General features: G+C 43.5%; 4 protein-coding genes, 1 long non-coding RNA gene and 1 pseudogene across 11 annotated transcripts; 4 read left to right on the top strand and 2 right to left on the bottom strand.

Moving 5' to 3' along the window:
• Nucleotides 1-3,133: 3,133 nt before the first annotated feature.
• LOC136495397 (uncharacterized) lies at nt 3,134-4,254 on the top strand. Its single transcript, XR_010768989.1, has 3 exons — nt 3,134-3,226; nt 3,400-3,456; nt 3,555-4,254. It is a non-coding gene; the product is annotated as an uncharacterized lncRNA (long non-coding RNA).
• Nucleotides 4,255-4,603: 349 nt separating this feature from the next.
• Nucleotides 4,604-6,153, bottom strand: LOC136496970 (large ribosomal subunit protein uL11z-like). Its single transcript, XM_066492752.1, has 2 exons — nt 5,543-6,153; nt 4,604-4,819 (listed from the first exon to the last, which is right to left on the bottom strand). Exon 1 carries the CDS (start codon nt 6,043-6,045, stop codon nt 5,545-5,547), a length of 501 nt encoding a protein of 166 aa, XP_066348849.1. The 5' UTR covers nt 6,046-6,153; the 3' UTR covers nt 4,604-4,819; nt 5,543-5,544.
• Nucleotides 6,154-6,548: 395 nt separating this feature from the next.
• On the top strand, nt 6,549-12,283 carry LOC136497283 (uncharacterized). Of its 6 annotated transcripts, none has more exons than XR_010769271.1 (3): nt 6,549-7,656; nt 9,200-9,278; nt 11,870-12,283. XR_010769271.1 is itself a non-coding variant. In XM_066493082.1 (2 exons), the coding sequence occupies exons 1-2, from the start codon at nt 7,187-7,189 to the stop codon at nt 9,216-9,218; spliced, it is 489 nt and encodes a 162-aa protein (XP_066349179.1). In that variant the 5' UTR covers nt 6,551-7,186; the 3' UTR covers nt 9,219-11,166. The 6 variants fall into 6 exon arrangements, 1 of the variants encoding a protein (XP_066349179.1); XR_010769270.1 differs by having other exon boundaries at nt 6,550-7,656; nt 11,862-12,282; XR_010769269.1 differs by having other exon boundaries at nt 6,550-7,656; nt 11,853-12,282.
• Nucleotides 12,284-12,450: 167 nt separating this feature from the next.
• LOC136497282 (uncharacterized) lies at nt 12,451-14,891 on the bottom strand. Of its 2 annotated transcripts, XM_066493081.1 has the most exons (4): nt 14,766-14,891; nt 13,518-13,925; nt 13,105-13,230; nt 12,451-13,025 (listed from the first exon to the last, which is right to left on the bottom strand). In XM_066493081.1, exons 1-4 carry the CDS (start codon nt 14,889-14,891, stop codon nt 13,002-13,004), a joined length of 684 nt encoding a protein of 227 aa, XP_066349178.1. In that variant the 3' UTR covers nt 12,451-13,001. The 2 variants fall into 2 exon arrangements, with proteins under 2 accessions (XP_066349178.1, XP_066349177.1); XM_066493080.1 differs by having other exon boundaries at nt 12,451-13,230.
• A 1,125-nt stretch (nt 14,892-16,016) lies between these two features.
• On the top strand, nt 16,017-18,717 carry LOC136497284 (uncharacterized). Its single transcript, XM_066493083.1, has 8 exons — nt 16,017-16,154; nt 16,406-16,471; nt 16,573-16,674; nt 16,750-16,884; nt 16,975-17,046; nt 17,120-17,179; nt 17,426-17,497; nt 17,611-18,717. Exons 6-8 carry the CDS (start codon nt 17,132-17,134, stop codon nt 17,818-17,820), a joined length of 330 nt encoding a protein of 109 aa, XP_066349180.1. The 5' UTR covers nt 16,017-16,154; nt 16,406-16,471; nt 16,573-16,674; nt 16,750-16,884; nt 16,975-17,046; nt 17,120-17,131; the 3' UTR covers nt 17,821-18,717.
• On the top strand, nt 18,359-20,472 carry LOC136496078 (protein FAR1-RELATED SEQUENCE 6-like; annotated as a pseudogene).
• The last annotated feature ends 48 nt before the right edge of the window (nt 20,473-20,520 follow it).

Here is a 20,520-nt window from a genome sequence, read left to right as displayed (position 1 = left end):
ACATATGTTTCCCAACAAGTAATGTCTCCATATCCTCAATGCATGAACAACTGTTGCGAGCTCTAAATCATGTGTAGGATAATTAACTTCATGCTTTCTCAATTGTCGAGAAGCATAGGCAACAACTCTTCCTTCTTGCTTGAGCACACACTCCAAACTTATACTCGATGCATCATAGAACACATTGAAAGGCTTCTCAATGTCGGGTTGTGCTAAAACAGGAGCTATAGTTAATAAGGTCCGTAGGGTGTGAAAAACGGGCTTCACACTCTAGAGTCCAATTGAACTTTTCATCCTTCTGGAGTAGTCTCTTTCATGTGCCGTATTTAAAGTGAATACTTGGTTAAATACATCCATACTAAATGATTCAAACAAACAATTTTTAGCTCTAGCATTGAAATGAATTTCTTTTTCTTCACTCTTCGTGGGTTTACCAGGATTCTTAATGGGTTTCATCCCATCATGAGTAACTCTCCAAACACCCAAATCAACTGCCTCAAGGTGGCAAGCCATTCTTGCTTTATAATAGGGGAAGTTAGTGCCGTCAAAGTGAGGAGGCCTAGAGGTATCCATCCCAACCACTCTAAAATGCGTTGGCTCAACGGCGGTTAAGCCAAAGGTCCAAATTGAACCAACTGGCTCTGATACCACTTGTAGAGGACCGTGACGCATAAGAGGGGGGGGGGGTTTAAATTAGGCAACTTTAAATTCTAACTCTAAGCAATGGCCTCTTTTTCTAACCTTAACAAAACATATACAAAAGATAAACTATCTAAATGTGCAACTACGGTTTTGCTAGTGTGTTGCTATCTCTACCGCAAAAGGAGTAATACAATCAAAGTAAATGTGGAAGCTAAGGAGCAAGGTAGAGATATGCAAACTCCCGTCGATGACTCTGGTATTTTTACCGAGGTATCAAGAAGCACGCAAGCTTTTCCCTAGTCCTCGTTGGAGCCCCTCGTAAGGAATCCCTCGCAAGGGCTAAGCTCCCGGTCGGGTAACTTCGTGGATAGCCTCGGGCCTTCCCCACGCGCAAGTGGGTCTCCGACTGCCTTCCGACAAGCTCCCCCGAATGCTCCCCGCCATTTTTACTATCAAGCTTCTGGCCGAAACGCCGCAGGCCTTGTTCCCTCGGGTACACGGTGACGGCCACACCACAACCGCGGTTGGTGTGATCTCGTAAGACTATAAGCCCCTCCGATGTACAACAATGATGCGCACAAGCACCAAGTGGTAAGAGGTATGCAAACCTCACTAAACACTAGGCCTAAACCTAGAGCAAACGCATAAGCGGTGGTCTAATCAATCTAAGCACTTCGCAAAGCACCTATACTAATTACCTAATGAATCACTAAGCACAATGCAAGTAGAGATCACTAGAATGGTGTATCAACACCCTCGATATGTTTCTACAGCTCCACTACTATCAAATGGTCGGTTGAGGGGTCTATTTATAAGCCTCACTGAGAAAATAGCCGTTGGGGACGAAATCCCGCTTTTCTGCTACTGATAGGACGCTAATCACGTCCTGACCGGACGCGTCCGGTCGTCCCGACCGTTAGAGTCGTGATCAACTGATCGGACGCTGCCAGCGTCCGGCCACATGCCACCGGATGCGTCCGGTCGTAATTTCGCCGCTCTGAAACCTTTCTGTACTTGATCGGATGCTGCAGTTCTGCGTCCGGTCGATTTGCCACCAGCGTCCGGTCGCGCCTGCTGTTGCCGAGCCTCTTGATCGGAGCGTCCGGTCGCTTTCCGCCAGCGTCCGGTCACCTCTGTGAGCTCGTTTCTTCGCGATCTTACGTCCAGCTTGGTTCCTATCTTCATGCTTGGACTTTGTTTGATATCTTGAGTCTTCTCTTATGCTTTTAAGGTCTTGCTTAAGGTGTTGATCATCGGATCATCACGTCGTCTTCGTCCAAGTCACGTCTTGCACCCTATTGAACTATAAAACAATCATTTGCAAAATTATTAGTCCAATTTGGTTGTGTTGATCATCAAACACCAAAATCCAAAGTAAATGAGTATAGGTTCTATTTTCCTTACACTCTTCTGTGTATTGTGCAGATCAATTTATAGACCATTCAATGCTCATTACTGTTGCTGCCTTGAGTATCCAGTTCCATGTTGAAACCTTTTTGCGCCAATATTTTAGTGCCAGAATTAGCATCCAATTAGTTATAGTAATTCCACGTTACCTGAGAAGTGCATTGTGTAAATTTTAACCATATGACAAATGATTCAAAATTTATAGTGGAGAATGCTTGGATAATTTTCTGAACCACATACTACAATATGGATTTGTCTTTATTAAAAAACTATTTCTTCATGGAATCAGTTACGGTGGCCAGGTGCTAAATCGAAGCCAACTGAAGGTCTACAGATGGAAGATCCACCTCAACGTCAACAGATGGAAAATCCAAGTGTACAGATGGTCCACAAACCACACTACAGTGCGTGTTTACCCAACTGAATCTGTCACTGCAGACGTTTGGTTTTCATTTTGTATGATGCTTTGTCACACTATATAGGGCATGTTTGGTTCCTTTGATTAAATTTTAGTTCATGTCTCATCGGATGTTTAGACACATGCATTCAGTATTAAATATAGACTAAAAAATAACTAATTACACAGATTGCGACTAATTTGCGAGACGATTTTTTAAAGCCTAATTAGTCCATGATTTGATAATGTGATGCTACAGTAAATATGTGCTAATGATGGGTTAATTAGGCTTAATAAATTCGTCTCGTAAATTAGTCTCCATCTGTGTAATTAATTTTATAATTAACTCATGTTTAGTCCTTCTAATTAATATCCGAACGTCCGATGTGATATGGACTAAAATTTAGTCCGTGGAACCAAACACCCCCATAATCAACATGTGGACGTCCATGATCCTGGGTAGATACATGTTCATATTCACTACTGTGTTATCTCCAAACTGTCACCCTGTGACATGTCGCGGTCTCCTCGCATTGCACAGGCGATGGTAAGGCTTGCCACTGACACCCTTTTCCAGACCTCGCACAGAGCGGGAGCTCTCTACACTGGATACGTCTTTTTTTTATCCAGCCTAATCTTAATTCAGCCTTATTCAGCATGTATGTTTCGTAGCGACATCAGACATCCGCATGTATGTTTCGCAGCGACATCAGACATCCGCATGTATGTTTCGCAGCGACAATGAAGATGAAGAAAGCACCTCTGCACTACGCTCTACAGGTATGACAGACACGGTTCTTTTCGAGTTCTATCGTCCTAAGAATGCACAGTTTTCACAAAATGCAAGCTCCACGCACCTGCTGCCCTGAAAAACATATGCATATATGTATACCGCTGCTGTTCAACAGACTTCATGCCAATACTCAACAAATCTAGCCTCTACTGCTTTACAGGTTACCTATCCGGATGCAGCCACCACACAGAATGCATGTGCTGCTATTAGGAATCTGGTAAAGTTCCACACATTCGAATTGGGCCTCCTTATCTTACATTTCACGAACCAAGTACGTACGACTAACAAAATAAATCCACCAACAAATTCATCCAGCACGGACGCTTCATTCTCCATGGACAGCGACCTTTCGGACCGTGAACCAAGATACTAATAAGATCATCAGCACGGTTTCAGCTAAAATGTATGATTACTCCACCTAACGCTATGTGTTTAGAATATGATAGTTATGTCAGAACCACCATTGTTGCTTATCGTGCAGCCTAATGTACAGAGCTAGCATATGTTGTGCACTATTATGGTACTTATAAAACACCGCCCTATGCTACTGGCTTGGAACATTGCCACACTTTTGAAATCCCTCTGTGAGTATGTAATATACAGACGTACCATCCTCATATTACAATGCCAGATATTTATTGTATCCATGCTCTGATCTTAAAAAAAAATAGACACGTTCAGATCTATGATTGTATTTCCAACTAACCGTCGACGCGCGCAAAGACGTGTGTGATGCACTAGTCTTCAATACTACACTACATAAACCGATCTTCTCGACGAGGGAGGGTGACGAGTGACGACGACGCTCAGGCGCAAGCGTAGTGCTCCCTGTCGAGGCTGCGTGAGGCGGCAGGCGCAGCTGAAGGCACCCAGACAGTGTGGCCGGCTTGCCGTACGGTTGCAACATGCGAGGGAGGAGTCTCCGGCGTCGGTTCCGGATGGGGCGGAGGTGGATGGCCTCCAGGACGTCGGCTTGGGCGCGTCTGTGCTTAGGGCCTGTTCGAAACACGGAAATTTTTCCTGTTCCAAACAGGCCCTCAGGGGACACAACGGCGGACACAGTGGAGAAAGACTCCATCAGTCAGGATCGCGAGACTTCCAATAAACTCAATTTGTACTGTTGTAGTCGGGCCAGGTTGGATGGTGTTCACAAGAGAAACAAAGGATCAATAGAATATTATTATGTGTTGTTTTAAAACTTGCACATTAAAACTGAAGGCTGTCTGCACGGTCGGGTCTCGGGGAAAGAGATCGCTAATCGTAAATTTTGTAAAAAAATTCACAGTAATCCGTTCATTTTCACAGAAAATTAAAATGAAACGAGGGAAAAAAAATCAAATATTGCAAGGGTCTCCGAGCAAAAATTGGAATATGAAACTTTGACCAGACAGGATGTACTGATCAAGTTGCATTGATGCTTAAAACATAAGCTAGATGCGGGGTAGTAATATTTAAGTCTTATCACATGATTAACTACGAGTGCAAGATAAATAGCTGGATCCGGTGAGGTACATAAACATCATTTTTTTGGAACAAAACGCAACTTCAACAGCGTCTGATGATCCCCTTAGTTGAATAGCCTGCATGGAGAACAAATGGCAAAGTCACAAATACATGCAAAAGACTTTAAACATTTTGAGTGGAAAAAAGACAATAGATATTCATCAACCAAAGCCTAAAACAAGAATGTACCTACGAGCCCACCAAGTACCAACACACATACTACAAAGAACTTCAGTTGTGTAACACATTACTATTAAACAGGATGCAATGAAAATGATTCAAACATTTATAAGCAGGCAAAGGATTTGACGAAACATCAATAATCAGACCATGAAGCCTACAAATGGATATATAATTCAATGATGATGAAAATAAAGCATTGAGAAGGCCAGTTTGCTATAACTTTTTTGCAGCCAAAAACTGAGTGCCAACAGAGAGAAATTAGAGCTGCTGGTGCTGCAAATGTAATTAGCCTAGTGGAAAATATAGGCCGAAAATACTTACTATCACAGGCAATCTAGACCTCCCAAAAGACACATAGCAGGATTCAGTATAAAGTGTATCACCAACCACTAAAAGAAAGTGTGATTTATCAGGCCTGATAAAGTTTCGAGTTTTACTACAAAATCAAACGCAACGCAATACCAGAATCTAAACAGAAATCAATGCTTCAATTGGCATATCCACGCAGCTCACTGAAACTAATCTAAAACACTAACATTGGTCTCGTCTAAATTTTAGCAATCCCACAGAGCAATCCATGAAAGAACATAGTGCGAATGAAGAGCTGGGATGCTCACCTTTAAGCGGAGGGGATCTCGACCTCACCATCATCGATCTCCTGCTGCAGGTCCTTGGGGTCCTTCCCATCGACAGTGCACCCAACGCTGACGCAGGTCCCCAAGATCTCCTTAACAGTCCCGGCCATCTCCTTGGCCATGGACCTGGGCCGCATGGTCTTGGCGATCTCGACGACGTCGTCGAGGCTAACGTTGCCGCTGTGCTTGATGTTCTTGACCTTCTTCCTGTCCCTCTCGGGCTCCTTGAGCGCCTTGATGACGAGCGCCGCGGCGGAGGGCACGACGGAGACCTTGGCCTGCCGGTTCTGCACGGTGAGCTTGACGGTGACGCGGAGGCCCTTCCAGTCCTTGGCGGTCTCCTTGGCGATGTCCTCACCGATCTTCTTCGGGGAGAGACCGAGCGGGCCGATCTTGGGAGCCAGCGACGACGCCGCGCCCACCTCGCCTCCCGTCACGCGGACGAAGACCTCCACCACCTGAGATGGGTCCAACTTGGGCGGCATGGCTGATGCTGCTGCTTGCTGGTGGTGTGGCTGCGGCGGCGGCGGGTGTGGGTAGGGTTTGGTTTGGGAGGTTGAAGCTGGCGGCGGCCGTAGGGTTTCGGTTGGCTGCGGTTCGCGTTCTTTATAGTGCAGCTTGGCTGCGTTTAGCGGCGGATGATGGTTTGGGCCTCTGCGGCAGTTGAGAGGCCCAGTTGGAACCCAATTAGGTAGCTGCTTGGGCTGATACAAGGAGGCGGTAGTTGACCAACTCTGCTCATTTTTCTAGTATTTATTATGACGTTTCAAAAATTTAGCTGAAATAAATAAAAAAGAAAAAGATAAAATCGTCTTTGAAAATCACCTATAACCGAGTCAGAGAGGTAAAATGGACGGTTTTAAAAGTTGAGGGAGGTGGGTTACCCAATTTTAGAGTTCAGGGAGAAAAACTAGACTTTGAGGATAGTTTATGGAGATAAAAATGGACTTTTTCCCTACTGAGAACATCTGTATATATGAAACCTGCTTCCAAAAGCGGGCACCCGATAGTGCCACGTCGCCCGCTAACCCATCGACCGTTCGATCTGGCAAACAAGCGAAATCGACCGTCGGATCAGGCTCTTCGCGGGTCTCTACCTGTAAAATCGGGCCATCGCGAATGCTCGCGGACCCGTGGACGGCGGACTCATCCCCTCCGCCTACGACTGCTGCACTCGCGGCCGTGACTACGGGGCGTCCCGGCCATCCCGGCGTGGGTGGGGGCCCCAGAAGCACCGGCGATCCCGGCGTAGGCGGGGTGCGAGCGCAGCGGTCCCGCCCGCTCCGGTCGTGGCCATCCCGGCGCGAGCGGAGGCCCCAGCGACCCCGGCCCGGTCCCGCGCGGGCGTGGCGGCTCTGGCCACCCCGGAGCCATCCCGGCAGGCGCAGGTACCGGTCGCCGCGCGTGGCCAGGCGACCAGGGGCCATCGCAGCCCGGCTGCGGGCGCGCCTCGTCCTACTCCCAACACCACCTCGCCGTCTCCACCGGGGCACGGCCCCGCTCTACTCCACGCTGCCTGTCCCCGATCCCTTCCCTTCCTCCTCAGATCCGCCGCCCATGCCGTCTCCCCGCACCGCACCCTACTAGCCTCTAGCCACCCGGGCCCACCCGCCACGCCCCCCTGAAATGGGTCGCCCCAGGATGCTCGGCGGCGCCGGCGGCAGCATCGACCCCATCGCCGAGGAGCCCCACCACCACGCGCGCTCCCCCGCCGACGGCGGCCTCGGCCTCGGGCCCGACCCGGCGGCCCTTGCCTGCGCGATCTCGGCCGAGGCCTACGCCGTGCTCGCCGTCATGCAGCGTGGGCTCCGGCACCCGCGCGCCACGGCGGCCGACGACGCCATGGCGGAGCATCCGCTGGTCGCCTCCCTCCACGCGCTCCGGCGAGGAGCACGCCCGCCGCGCCCGCGCTCGGGGACCAGCATGTCTGCACCGCAGTCAACACCTGCTTCCGCGTCGTCCACCAGGCCGCGGCCAAGAGCGAGCTCCTGCAGCGGTTCTCGCGCCACGCGATGCACGAGCTCATCCGCTGCGTCTTCGCGCGCCTCCCAAAGATACGCAGTGCTGATGGAGTTGACGCTGCTGTCAAACCAGAGGTAAAAAGAGTGTTCGCTCCCTGCTATTAATAGTCACTCATGCTTTTTTTGAGCTTATTACAAATGCCAGTCAACCCCGTATCTCACTCTTGACTCGAACAAGTTTACTGGTTAGTATAAGACATTAGTAACATCCAACACACAAAGTAGCATCCTATGAACTGCATTTCACAATTAAGTAGCAAATTCAGGACCATTCCGAGCAGAGCCTTTGGGTTCGCTTATGTAGGTTTAAACTTGCGTGGTAGAAAATGACACGCATGGGATGGAAATTACCTTTCATGCAGTTATTATGTCCAATTGTTAGCTCTTAGAAATCAATGTCTTGATGTAGGTTGCAGTTTTTGAGCCATTCAGATCTGTTATAAACTCTCTTAGCGATGCCTCTTTAGTTCCTCGCATAGAATGAAAATTGCAAATGAAACTGTATCGTACAAACAGTGAGGTAGATCTCAGAGACTGGGAAATGGTGATTGTTTATCTTTTATGCTTGATAAAATGTACAAACAGGCTAAATCCGACAATGTTGCTGCTGCATATATGGCCATGTTTTAGTTTTTGCCACAAGTTTTGGAAGAAGCATCTTCGTCCTTCAACTCTTTAAAGTATCCCCCTAATGAGAGCCAAAATCAGCTGATTTGAGAAACATGCTTCAATATTCAGTCAGGTGCTCCTAAGCTAATAATCCCGTCAGGTCAACTCTGCTAACATGACAAATGTTTATAAATTGACATCACCACTGCAAGGGCGTTGTGTATTTTGCGAATGTAGCTTTCCTCCTCAGACAACTACATGCACAATTGATGTGACATTGCTGCAACTGCAACGCAGTTGGCCATGTGGCAATGCTGCAGCATTCTTGGCCCCCTTTCATCTTTGAGCTCCATCCAATAGTGTGCATAACTACCCCTGTTTCAAAGGTGTCGCCTAGGTGTCTAACCGTACCCAGCTCGCCTTGGGCTACAGCATTCTTGGCCCCCTTTCATCTTTGAGCTCCATCCAATAGTGTGCATAACTACCCCTGTTTCAAAGGTGTCGCCTAGGTGTCTAACCGTATCATGATAGCTACTGGCACTGCAACTCTACCAGCTCACTACCAATTGACTTTCTATGTGTGGTTGTGATAGGAGAGCAAGGTCATGCAGGTTTTAGTTTAGTGAAATCTTTTTATGCATTTCAACTTTCAACTAGCTTGTTCAATTTCCAATTGAAATCTTGTTCAGGCCATGGATATTGATGTTTATAGCTAAAATTAGGAACACACAGAGATTGCTTCATCCAGATAGTGAAATAAGTAAGTTAGTTTTACAGTTAAGTAACCCAATTGATACTTGTATATATGTGTGCATATATCTGAGTTTTATCCAGGTGGAACAAAAACAAACATAGTCTCGGTCTAACCCCTAATAAAGGTTTCGCTCATTTGAGTATCAAAAAGGGCTTTTAGATGTTGCCAAGTACAGTATTATTGCATGTGCAGTGTGCTAACATTTTTGCTCGTTGGAAAAGGTTTATTGATTGTTTTTTTGAATGTTATGGACAGATGGGTGGCATGGATGTGAATCATCCTTTTGGTATCAGGCAAATGGAAAATGGCTATGGAAGCTGTGTGTCCGAGACAGGTAAATCAAGGAAGTTTATTGTTATATGCATGTTGGAATTGAAGTGGGTGAGAGAGGAGTGTGGGAAACCAGAAGGTAAAACAATCCTCATTCAACTTCTACTCTTGATCTATTTAATTGGGTTTATAAATAAGCCAGATTTCAGCTGTTTTAAACCATCGACATCCCCTTTGTTCTTAATTTACTTTGCTAGATCATCTAATTTGAGCCCTGAAAATCAATACCAGAAGTTGCAAATCATCCGCCTCCCCTCTATTCTTAAACTACTCAGCTAGAGCTAACCTCTGTCCTGCACAAGCAGCATTGTTCTATCATTTCCTCCGAAATTGCCAGAAATTTAAGCTTTCTATTCAGGTTACGTAGCTGTTATGCATAGTATATTACCGAAAAGTGACAACCACAGCATAACCGGATCAGAGCTAGCACATACAAGTTGGCCCCTTCACCGAAGAGCGCGGCAACGCCGCGCGTCTTTCTAGTTAGATTTGAATGGCCTTTGTGTTGAGCTTTAGGCCCTTCTCAGCCTCTGGGCCGAATTGGCGTTAAACGGTCTGCTTCTTTCCCATAGAACGCGTGCTCCACTGCTCCAGCCCACGGTAAGAAGTCCACAGGCAGACAGGTTGGCGCGTGCAAGCAGCCATTGTGCAAAATGTCACTCTGTCAGGCCCAGTAATAAAGAGACATCCACATCCAGACATCCTCCTCCTCTTCAACAAAGATGAAAAGACTTTCCTCAAAAAAGAAGAAGAAGAAGAAAAGACAGGGTAGAAGACATCCGTCGTGTCAACTCGTAAACACGTGCGTCGACCTCATACTTCTGCAAGGAAAATGTGACACGACCGGACCAGATCATCACATGGACGACGCAGGACGCGTCGCCGATGGCCGGTGGTCCGGGCCGACCGCGCACTTTGACGCGCAGAGCGCTGTTTGTCAAAGCTCAAACTCTGCGGCATGATGCAGTAGTATTTTCCTCGCTGCGATTCAAAGCGTAGACGATGGACCTCCGCTGGGGTAAGCACGGGTGATGCAGGCTGCAGCGGCGGCCCCGTGCTCAAATCCTCAGGCCACGCAACGGCAGCGTGAGGTCCCCTTCCCCGAGCTCTTCTGGCGGCGCGGCGTGGAGGGCCCTCTGCTGGGGAAAACGCGGGTGTTGCAGCCTTTTGCGGCGGTCCCGTAACCATTTTCTCCGGCTGTGCAATGGCAACGCGCCTTCTCTGAGCTCATCGTGAATCAAGTGGAAGAAGGAACGACGACGCCACGGCGGCTTTCCAGACGGCGGCGGGCGGTTCTCCTAGCAAGATCCGTTGTGTGTCCCGTGATCCCCTTCGGTGTTCCTGTGCTCCATGGTGGGGCCCGCGTCCTGCGCTGTGGGACCCTAATCCTACGCTGAAGGCTCTACACCCGCTTCGTGGCTGGCATCGTCTCCTGCATGCACGGGCCTCTGGTGTTCTTCTCTCCCTCACGATGACACGCGCCATCCAGGACATCCTCCTGTCCTCTCTCAGGCTATCTCCAACAGCCCAAACCCAAATACAAGGCCCATTGTAAGAATTGGGTCACAAACAGTCACCGACCCAAAATTTCCTTTCTCCAACAACGAACCCAAATTTTTGTCTACAGGAACAAAATATCTACCGGCGCTTTCTTCCTCTCTCTCCCTCTCCCTCTCTCCACCTGCGCTCACCACCGCTCCCTCTCCAGGCTCCCAGATCCGACGAGGAGGCCGGCTGCCCGCCACCACCAGCACCACTCCGTCTCCCGGTGCCACCACCAGCACCTCTCCGTCCGCGCACCACCACCAGCTCCTCTCCATCTCCCAGCGCCTAGATCCGCGCGAGGAGGGCGGCCGCCGTGCTCGGATCCGGCCAGTAGGAGGCGCTCCCTCTCCTCCTCCGGCAGTGCGTCTCTCTCTCTCTCTCTCTCTCTCTCTCTCTCTCTCTCTCTCTCTCTCTCTCTCTCCACCGGCCCCCCGCGGTGCTCGCCCGCCGGCACTCCGGTGCGGCCAAGCCTCGGCGGTGTCCGCAGCCGCGACCGGGCCTCCGCGGTGCCCGCCCCTCGGCACAGGTGCGGGAGCCCCTTCCTCGGTCGGTGGAGCTAGGGCGAGCGCGCCCCCTGGCGGCGGCCCTGGGCGAGTGCCCCGCCGCGGTCCTCGCCGTCATCTCGTCCGCAGGCCCACCACTACGGGCGCAAGATTTTTGCGTCGTCTCTCCTCGACGACGCTTATTTGCCTTCCGCGTCGCCTCCGACCCAAAATGGGTGTTGTGTTTACGTACTCGGTTGGAGGCTATTTTTTTGCCGCTTATCCACTGTGCACGACGCATTTTTGGGGAGGGGTTGCGTTATTGGAGACAGTCACAGGACCTTTCTTTTGGATGGCGTGGTGCGCATGCAGGACAAGTCCATGATTTCCAAGCTGAAGCCACAGAGACGTCTCTGTGCCTACTTTCTTATGGTTGCTGTGTGACGCGTACAGAGCTTTGTTTCGTTCAATTTCGATCTATTTTTCAGTGTTTATGAAGACATAGAAGTGGTAAAGCAGCTATTATTGTTTGGGTTGACCGATAACGTCAGTTGATGTAGGTCCTCAGATTTGGCATTGATGGCTGTGATCCATTTTCTTGAGCCCGGTGAAACCTCCATCATATCTACGGCTCAAGACTACTTATTCTCGAAGACACAGGTCGATCAGACAATCGAGGAGAGCGTCGACTGTGTTATCGGAGTTCGAGAACGAGGACCCTCGATGTTTCTATTGTGGCCACTTCTCGTGGGCCCTTTGGCCCCAACGGGCCCCGCGTCCCCGACGGAAGCATCACCTATGTCTACAGAAGCAGATCAACAGTAGCTTTTACTTGTTTGAGCTCTGTGATCTAGGAATTCTTTTCCCACACTCGTGTGATATGCTTTAATGTTATATATTAAAACTTGTTGTAAAAAACGAATCCGCGAAAGTACGTTCACGGCCAGCGAAGGTGACAAGTCATGCATGGCCGATATATGCTTATCTTAGAGTCTGTCTAATGAACATTCGGTTGTTTCTGTGCCTTGCAAACAACCGGTTATTTTGAGGAAGCCAAACAACCGAATTCTGTAGCCTCAAATATTCAGTTGTTTTGTCCCTTGAAAACAACCAGTTATTTCAAAGCAACAAAACAACCAAATTTATGTAGCCTCAGTATTCAATTGTTCTGTCCCTTCAAAACAACCAATGATATCAAAAAAGCAACAAAATAACCAAAAATCTAAAAATGACGACAGACACACAGACAAAAGCAAAAAGGATAAGCGCAGGAAGCACTATCTCAATCTAAAGACTGAAAACCATCATCTGAAATAAACTAGCTTATTTCAAAAGACAAATTCAAACAAACTATAAATTATAACATGTCTTCATCATCCATAAGGTCCAAAATGCACAACTGACCGGAAACAGGACTGACTGCAACAAACTACAAATTATAACAAGTTCAAACATAGCAGAAATGATGGGTAACAGAAGTCTTCATCATCCATAAGGTCCAAAGGCACAGAAGAGCTCCCGGAGAAATTACTGAAAATGATATTGTCGCATAGGCCAAATCTGAGTGCAATAAACAGACTGGTAGAAATCATCATCCTTAGCTCGCTTTTCCATCTTAAGCACACGAGAAAAACACACATGTTTACCATCCACTTGAAAAGAACGGCAAGTCATAGATTCAGCATCTTCAGCGTCAGCGACTAGCACATAAACAATTTGGTTCCCTGAATCCAAAGCATAATTGTACTTAGGAACAAACGAAGGCCCACGGCTTTGCTTGACAAGCCTAGCAACTAGCGTCACCTTATCTTTGGTGTCCAAATCTTTCACAGCAATGACACTGGATTGGTCTCGAGGAACTAAGTCTAGGTTCTCAAAAATAAACATGGAGACAACTTCGTTTTCAAGAATAGCACCAGAACAATTTCCCTATACAAAAAATGAAAAATTCAAAAATGAATAAATAGGTACACAATTTCCTAGTCTAAGTAATAGACAGCAATACTTTCGGTCGATGCTGATTATTGAAAAATGGCAGTTGAATACTGAAACTAAAGTGAAACTCATACACATAACCTAAACTGATATAAAAATGAAAACCAAGCTAAAATGAAAATATAAAAATGATATAAAGAAAAAGATAAATAGAAACATGCAAGAATATTTAACATCGACACATAAGAAACAAAAAAAGAAAAAAGAATAAGAAAACATACCTTAACAGTGATATCAACATCAAAGTATGCTCTAACTGAATTCTTCCTCATCACAATACTACTAACTTTACAAAATGTGACATTAACTTCACCAACTCGAACAGAGTAAGCACAATAGGTTTCGGCGACTTGATCATTAGCAGCGAGGCAATACACTGTCCTATCGGCCTCATCATAACAGAATTTCAACGTCGGGACAAAAGTATGATGGATAAGTTGTTTATAAGCACGTGCAACACTGGTCACTTTATCTTGAGATGTAACTGCACTAAATGCACTCACCCTTGGAACAACAATCAAACGGCTCTGTGGATCAACTTCAAGATCAAACACCTCGAAAACATACTTGGACATAGGCCTGTTCGCATAAACGAACTTTGAAATATCCCGAGTAACAACATCAGACATCTGACAAAAATAAAATTAGACAATAATCATAGCAGAACTTGAGCAGAACAGAGAAGAAACATCCTAGTTGGCTACTCCAAACAGAACAAGATTAATTTTAGTAATTATTCATAACCATGGCATTGACACAGACACTAACACTTAAAACTTAATTAAGAGGTAAATATGACTTAAACAAAACTGAAATGGAAAGGAAACTCAAATGAACAAAGAGGATCATTCTGAAAATGAAAATGGAAAGGACACAATACTGAAATGAAAATTTTTAGAGAACAAGCCCACTGCATTTTTGACATATACGTATCGACAAAACACAAGCTACTCGCTAACACAAAAATTGTGCAGTGCTTGATCGAAAATGCATCAGACTATCGGAGCTTCATCCTTCATGCATGCACATAAAAGATCATTTATTGGAGATAACTTAACATTATGAGCAGCATGGCATTCATTTTTCAGAGAACAACAGAACTAAAACTGAAACTAATAGAGTCTACTAAAACTGAACCTAAACGTAAACTAATGAGGGAGAAAGTGAAACTGCTATATCACTAATGAGGGAGGAAGTGAAAATGAACTGAAAGGAGCTAACCTTAGACAACACAAACAAAAAACTTAACTAGGAACGAGAACTCAACTAAGAGGTAACTAAAACTGAGACTAAACAGAAATGGAAATGAAACTAAAATGAACTAAGAGGATCATTCTAAAACTAAAATAGCTACAAAATAAAACTAAAACTGAAGTACTAACTGAACTAACTAAACATGAACCTGAACAAAAAATTAAAGTAACAAAAAATTTTACTTTAGCACTAATTGAACTCGATCATTGGCTTACCTTGCTCTTCACGATGGAGTAGCTTCCCTGATGATGATACAAAAAAACTAGAAAAAATAAGTTTAGAACATTAGTGTTCAAGAAACTCTGATGATCCAAAAATATAGCAGACTCAATACTAATCATAAGACTACCCTTCTAAAACTCAACAGAACTGAAACTAAAACTAATACAATCTACTAAAACTGAACCTAAACGTAAACTAAAAACTGAACTAAACTTAAATAAGACAAAAGCTGAACCTAAACATTGTACATAAATAAAATGACAACACGACTCAAAATAATAAAAAACTAAAACTAATAATGAACTACCTAAATCTAAACATGAAATGAACTAACACAAAAAAAATGAAACACAGAACAAATTCACTAAGACTGAAGACCAAAAATTAACAACTGCCTAAACCTGAACATGAACATCTAAATAAAAATGCATATAAATTAATGAATGACCGTGCTAAACAAAACTGAACCTAAACATAAAATGAAAACTAAAATAAGAAAAAAAAAATACCTCAACTTGAACATGAACATAACCGAAACTGAACAAAAAAATCTAAACTTAAAAAAGACATAAAACATAAAACACAAACATGACTGAAATGAAGAATCATAAACTAACTCCTACTAACACAACAAAAAAAAGCAACAAAAATGTCGTCCAACTCCTAGTTGGTCAGAACTAAAACAAGAGATACAAAAAAGAAAAAAAAACAAGAAAAAATATTCATATCTCAAAAAGAACTTACATGCAGTAGAGGAGATGGCTCCGTGCACACAGGAAAATGGGGGAGAGGCAGCCGTGCGATATATATAGGAGAAAAGGAGGCAAATGGTCATCTACCGTGCAGGTGGGAAAACGAAGGAAAAAATCCTCGGTGGGAAGTAAATGACGAGTGGAACGAGAAGAGGGGGAAACTCCTTGGTGGGGAGTTAATGGGGGAGGTGAATAGATCGAGAATAAAACACAGAGAAGATGAGAACGATCAAAACCAACACGGTACAAGTAAATGCCCCCACCAAACCGAAAACAGTGTATTCATACCTAAAAAAACTGACAGGCCTCATACTAAATAAGCATAACATGGCTTAGCCCTTCTAAATCGAAAAGGCCCAAAATAAAAAAGAATAGGCCCAAAATGATGGCTATGGGTGTCTGTAAAAAAAAGGAGCCAAAAACAAATACAATAAAAAGGACCAAAAAGCAAAAAAAGATAAGACTTGGCAAACAAGAAGATCAGGGACGGGAGGGGGAGGCTAACCTGCGACTGAACAGATCCAATCTAAACACGAAGGCTTGAGGAAAAGAAGGGGGCTAGGAGACAAAATGGATCCTCCAGATCAATCAATCAGACTTCATCTGCGGGGCGATGCACAACAAGCAGAGGTAAGCACCTTGCATATAATTAGTGCACCTAAATGAAATCTGCAAACAAAAGTTATAAAGCTCAGTGTTGAAAATTGTCCTATTCTAAATATATGTAGATCACAAAAATCTAGATGCCTACTTGACATATTAAAGTTTCTTTAGTCTAAAAATTCAAAATACAGTTATCTATGTCAACTTATATCAACCATATAAAAAACAGACACTTTCTTTACTGACAAAAACAAATGATTATGCTTTGAATGATCCAGAGACAAAAGGGGAGCATAGATAACAACAAGGATGCAACAACATCAGTACTACAAAATCGATCGCAGGTACATTCTGCAAAATAAAAATGTCTAAGATTTCAATGATCTACATTTCATTTTTTTTAAATATTGTATCACATTGATATATGCATGAATAAATAACACAGGTGGGGAACAGCTACCTTGCAACAAATCCATTTGCAGCAGGATCTTCAAGCACTCCAATGACCGACTGGTAGGAGCAATTTGGGATCATGTATAGCTTGCAGGTATGGAAAATGAAAAAAAAAAGTTTACATCAAAATTTTGGAAAAAAACAACCGAAACAATCTATTCTTTTACAGATAAATGAAGACGCATCGACACAAACACCCAATACAGAAGGAGCTACAACTATGTCTAGGGCAAGTTCAAAAAATGAATCATCAAGAATGGATGGATGCAGTACAAACCTTTCTCATCTACATAGCAGCAGCAAGGTGACACGAACCTTCACCTAGCAAAAAGAATGCATTGGACATTAAAGAAAAAGATGGCAAAAACAAAACTAAAAAAATGCATTATGACAGGAAAGCTTAATAGGATTACTGATGGAGCAAATCAGGAACTCCCAAGGGAACTCCTAAGAGGAAATATACTCGGTAAGAACCTATTTACACTTTCATTTTTTTAAAAAACTAATACAAAAATGAAAAACTTGGTGCATGTCTTCAGTTGTCTCAGGAAATGCAGGGATCATACACAAGTTTGCTGTTGGGTCCGCAGATTTTTCAGGTAAAAATTGCTGAAATATACACGTTGTATAAAAAGTTGCAGCTATTTTTCATTAATCACAAAATTGCTAACTTATATATTAATCACAACTTGCATGAACATCTACAAATCCATAAAAATATCATACAACACCAAAAGAGAACAATGTGACATAAATAGCATCATATCAGGAAAGCAGGTATAGTTCAAAAAAACACATTTAAAAGATAAAAAAATTGCCTGATTTCTTAACATTGTGTCTTGCAGATAGCTCTACATGACATGAGAAACATTCCTGAAAGGGAGAACAATTCCAATTACTCAACATTGGGATATGAGGTAAAAAATAGGGATTTCAATAACAAAATAAACTCATAGTACAAAATGAAATTTTAAATACAGAAACAATCAATTTCATAACAAAAAAATACTTATTACATTAACAATTTTAGGAATACGAGGACTACCAGATCAGGGACTGGGATCAGGATTACTTATCAAAGCATGAAGAGGAGCACTGGCAAACTAGGGATCTTCAAAGATATGGAAATTCAAGAAATAGAAGAACCTACAAGAGTAATGGAAGAAGGATTGTCAAATACAGTTTTAGAACTGACAGAAACAAATGCAGAATTAGCAAGAAATCAACTTGTCACAACTGAAGAGGTAGAAAGTACAGAGCCAGGTGGGAGCCAAAAACTCACTGCTAAACAAGTCGATGCTTTTATCTTAAAAGAACAGATAGCAACTTCTGAAGGGAACAACGCCGACGTGAACAACAGATACACCCCATAGTTAGGAATGCAGTTCAAGACCAAAGATGATGCTCAACACTTCTTCAAGTTCTATGCATATCTTGCTGGATTCGAAATAGCCGTTGCGCATGTCTTTAGAACTTCAAGCAAGAAAAGAATCAATGAGATCACAAAAATTATAGTCAAGTGTAACAAATTTGGGAAGCAAGAGGAACCAAAGACAGTAGATCAGGAGGAAGTAGCAGTGGACAAAGACATCGAGAAACAAAAAAAGACCGAAAAGGAAAACAAGTGTGGTGATCAAAACAAACTGCCCATGCGTTATGGTTGTTAAAGAAGAGAATGGGGTTTGGAAGATTATCATACTTGATTTAGATCACAACCATGAACTGCAGTCGGGGCACAGGGAACAAACAGTTTAGTGGGCACAAGTATATGACTGGACATGGAGAAAGCGCTCATTAGGACATTGAATGATAACAACATTCCAACAAGAAAAATGATCTCTATAATGTCCTATCTCAAAGGAGGAGTCACAGCACTTCCAGTAAAGAAGAAAGATGTTAGCAACTTCAGGACAAAAATTAATAGAGAAGTAAAGGGGTCAGATATGACAAAGGTCTTGGAAAACTTTATGAACAGGAAAAGAGAAGATCCTAGCTTCTTCTACAAGTTTGAATTAGATGACGATAACAAAGTTCAAAAATATATTCTATAGAGATGGATTGTTGTTGAAATATTACGTAGAATATGGAGACTGTGTCGACATCGACACGACATACATGACAAACAGATATAGATTACCATTTGCACCCTTTGTGGGTATCACTGGGCATGCACAAACCTATATCTTTGGATGCGCTTTCCTACATGATGAGACAACGACAATTTTCAAATGGGTGTTTGAAACATTCCTAGAGGCTATGGGGGGAAAAGCACCCAAAAACTATCATAACAGACCAAGATAAGGCAATGAAAGCAGCTATTGAAGAAGTGTTGCCAAACACAAGGCACAAGAATTGCTTGTTTCACATCAAAACAAAGTGCTACTCGAAGAATATCAAAATATTTACAGCAAAAGAAGGGCTCTATGAAGAATTTGAAGACACAGTTAACAATTGTGTAACAGAAGAGGAATTCAAGTACTTGTGGGGGAAGATGATTGAGGAAAGAGAGCTATAGAACAATAAATACTTTACAAAAATGTGGGAGAAAAGGAAAAGATTCATCCCAGTTTATTAAAACATGATTTCTTCCCCTTCGTTCAAACCACATCAAGAAGCAAGGCTACAAGCGCAAGATTCAAAGACAATGTTGGTCCAACATATAGTATTATCGGTTTCTTGGGAGAGTACCAAGACATAATTGACACAATAGACAGAGCAGAGAATCTAGAAGACACTACAACAACCAAAAGAAACCAAAAGAACTCCTATTTGGCTACACCTTTGAGAAGCAAGCACAGGAACTGTACAATAGAAACATATACAAAAAATTCCAAGTGCAACTAAGTGCTACTTCAATAATGGCTTACAAAGAAATTCGAGAAGGCAAAGTGTTTGAAGTTTGGCAGAGAAGTAACCAGGTACACACACTACAGAGGGTAAGGAAATATATAGTGCTAACTAACCTCGTTGAAGGGGAAGAAGAATTTAGCTGCATTTGCACCAAATTCAACAAAGATGGCATACTATGTTCTCATATCCTGAAAGTGATGATAGAAAAGGAAATTATCAGGATACCAGATAAATACATAATAGATAGATGGAGGAAAAAGGATATGAGATTGATAAAACAAAGAATGGATGAGAAAACAATTGAGGACAAGTTCGCTACTCAAATTCAATGTACTATCAAGAAAATCTACAGAACTGAATTCAAAAGCAGCTAAGCAACTAGAAGCAACAGAGTACCTTTTGGGAGAAATATGCTAGAATTGAAGAGCACCTGAACAAGATGCTAGCACCTCCAACAAGTCGTCAAGATCACAGTGAACAAACATCACATGAACAGATACAAACAAATGGGACTACAAATAATGAACTAAATAGTTCTAAGACTGTCATTGAAGATCCACATACAACAACAAAGAGGAGCATACCAACACTGCCAAAAAGAATGAAGACTCAAATAGAATAGGTTAGAGAGAAAATGATACAGCAAGAGAGCAAGAAGAAGAAGAAAGCAACATCGACCCTGAATTCAGGTAAAAAAAACAACCATCAATTTAAAAATGGGTAACTACAACAAGGATACCTTTTTCTTTCCCCCCTGCAGGCTCACCAATCAAGCCAAAGTCCAAGAGGGTCAAGAAAACAACATCAAAAACAATGATACACAGCCAAGGAACTCAAGGGGATCAAGCGTGGCGTAGGAGATCACAAAAAAGAAGAAAGAAAGAACTCAGCAATATTATGAGATTATGAGATATATGTAAAAATTCTATAGTAGCATTACAAACTGTAATCAGTGTTCACCTAAACGGATTAAACGGTCGTTTAAACGGCTAGTAAACGGTAAATGGTGGTAAACTATTTTATTTAGGGGGTAAACGGAAATTAAACGGTTCACCGTTTAAACAGTCAAAAAACGGGGAAAACGGTCTAA

This window comes from Miscanthus floridulus, chromosome 12, assembly GCF_019320115.1.
Source record: "Miscanthus floridulus cultivar M001 chromosome 12, ASM1932011v1, whole genome shotgun sequence".
NCBI classification, from domain to species: domain Eukaryota; kingdom Viridiplantae; phylum Streptophyta; class Magnoliopsida; order Poales; family Poaceae; genus Miscanthus; species Miscanthus floridulus.
Note: the sequence above shows the minus strand (reverse complement) of the source record. Positions and strands in the feature narration are given on the sequence as shown.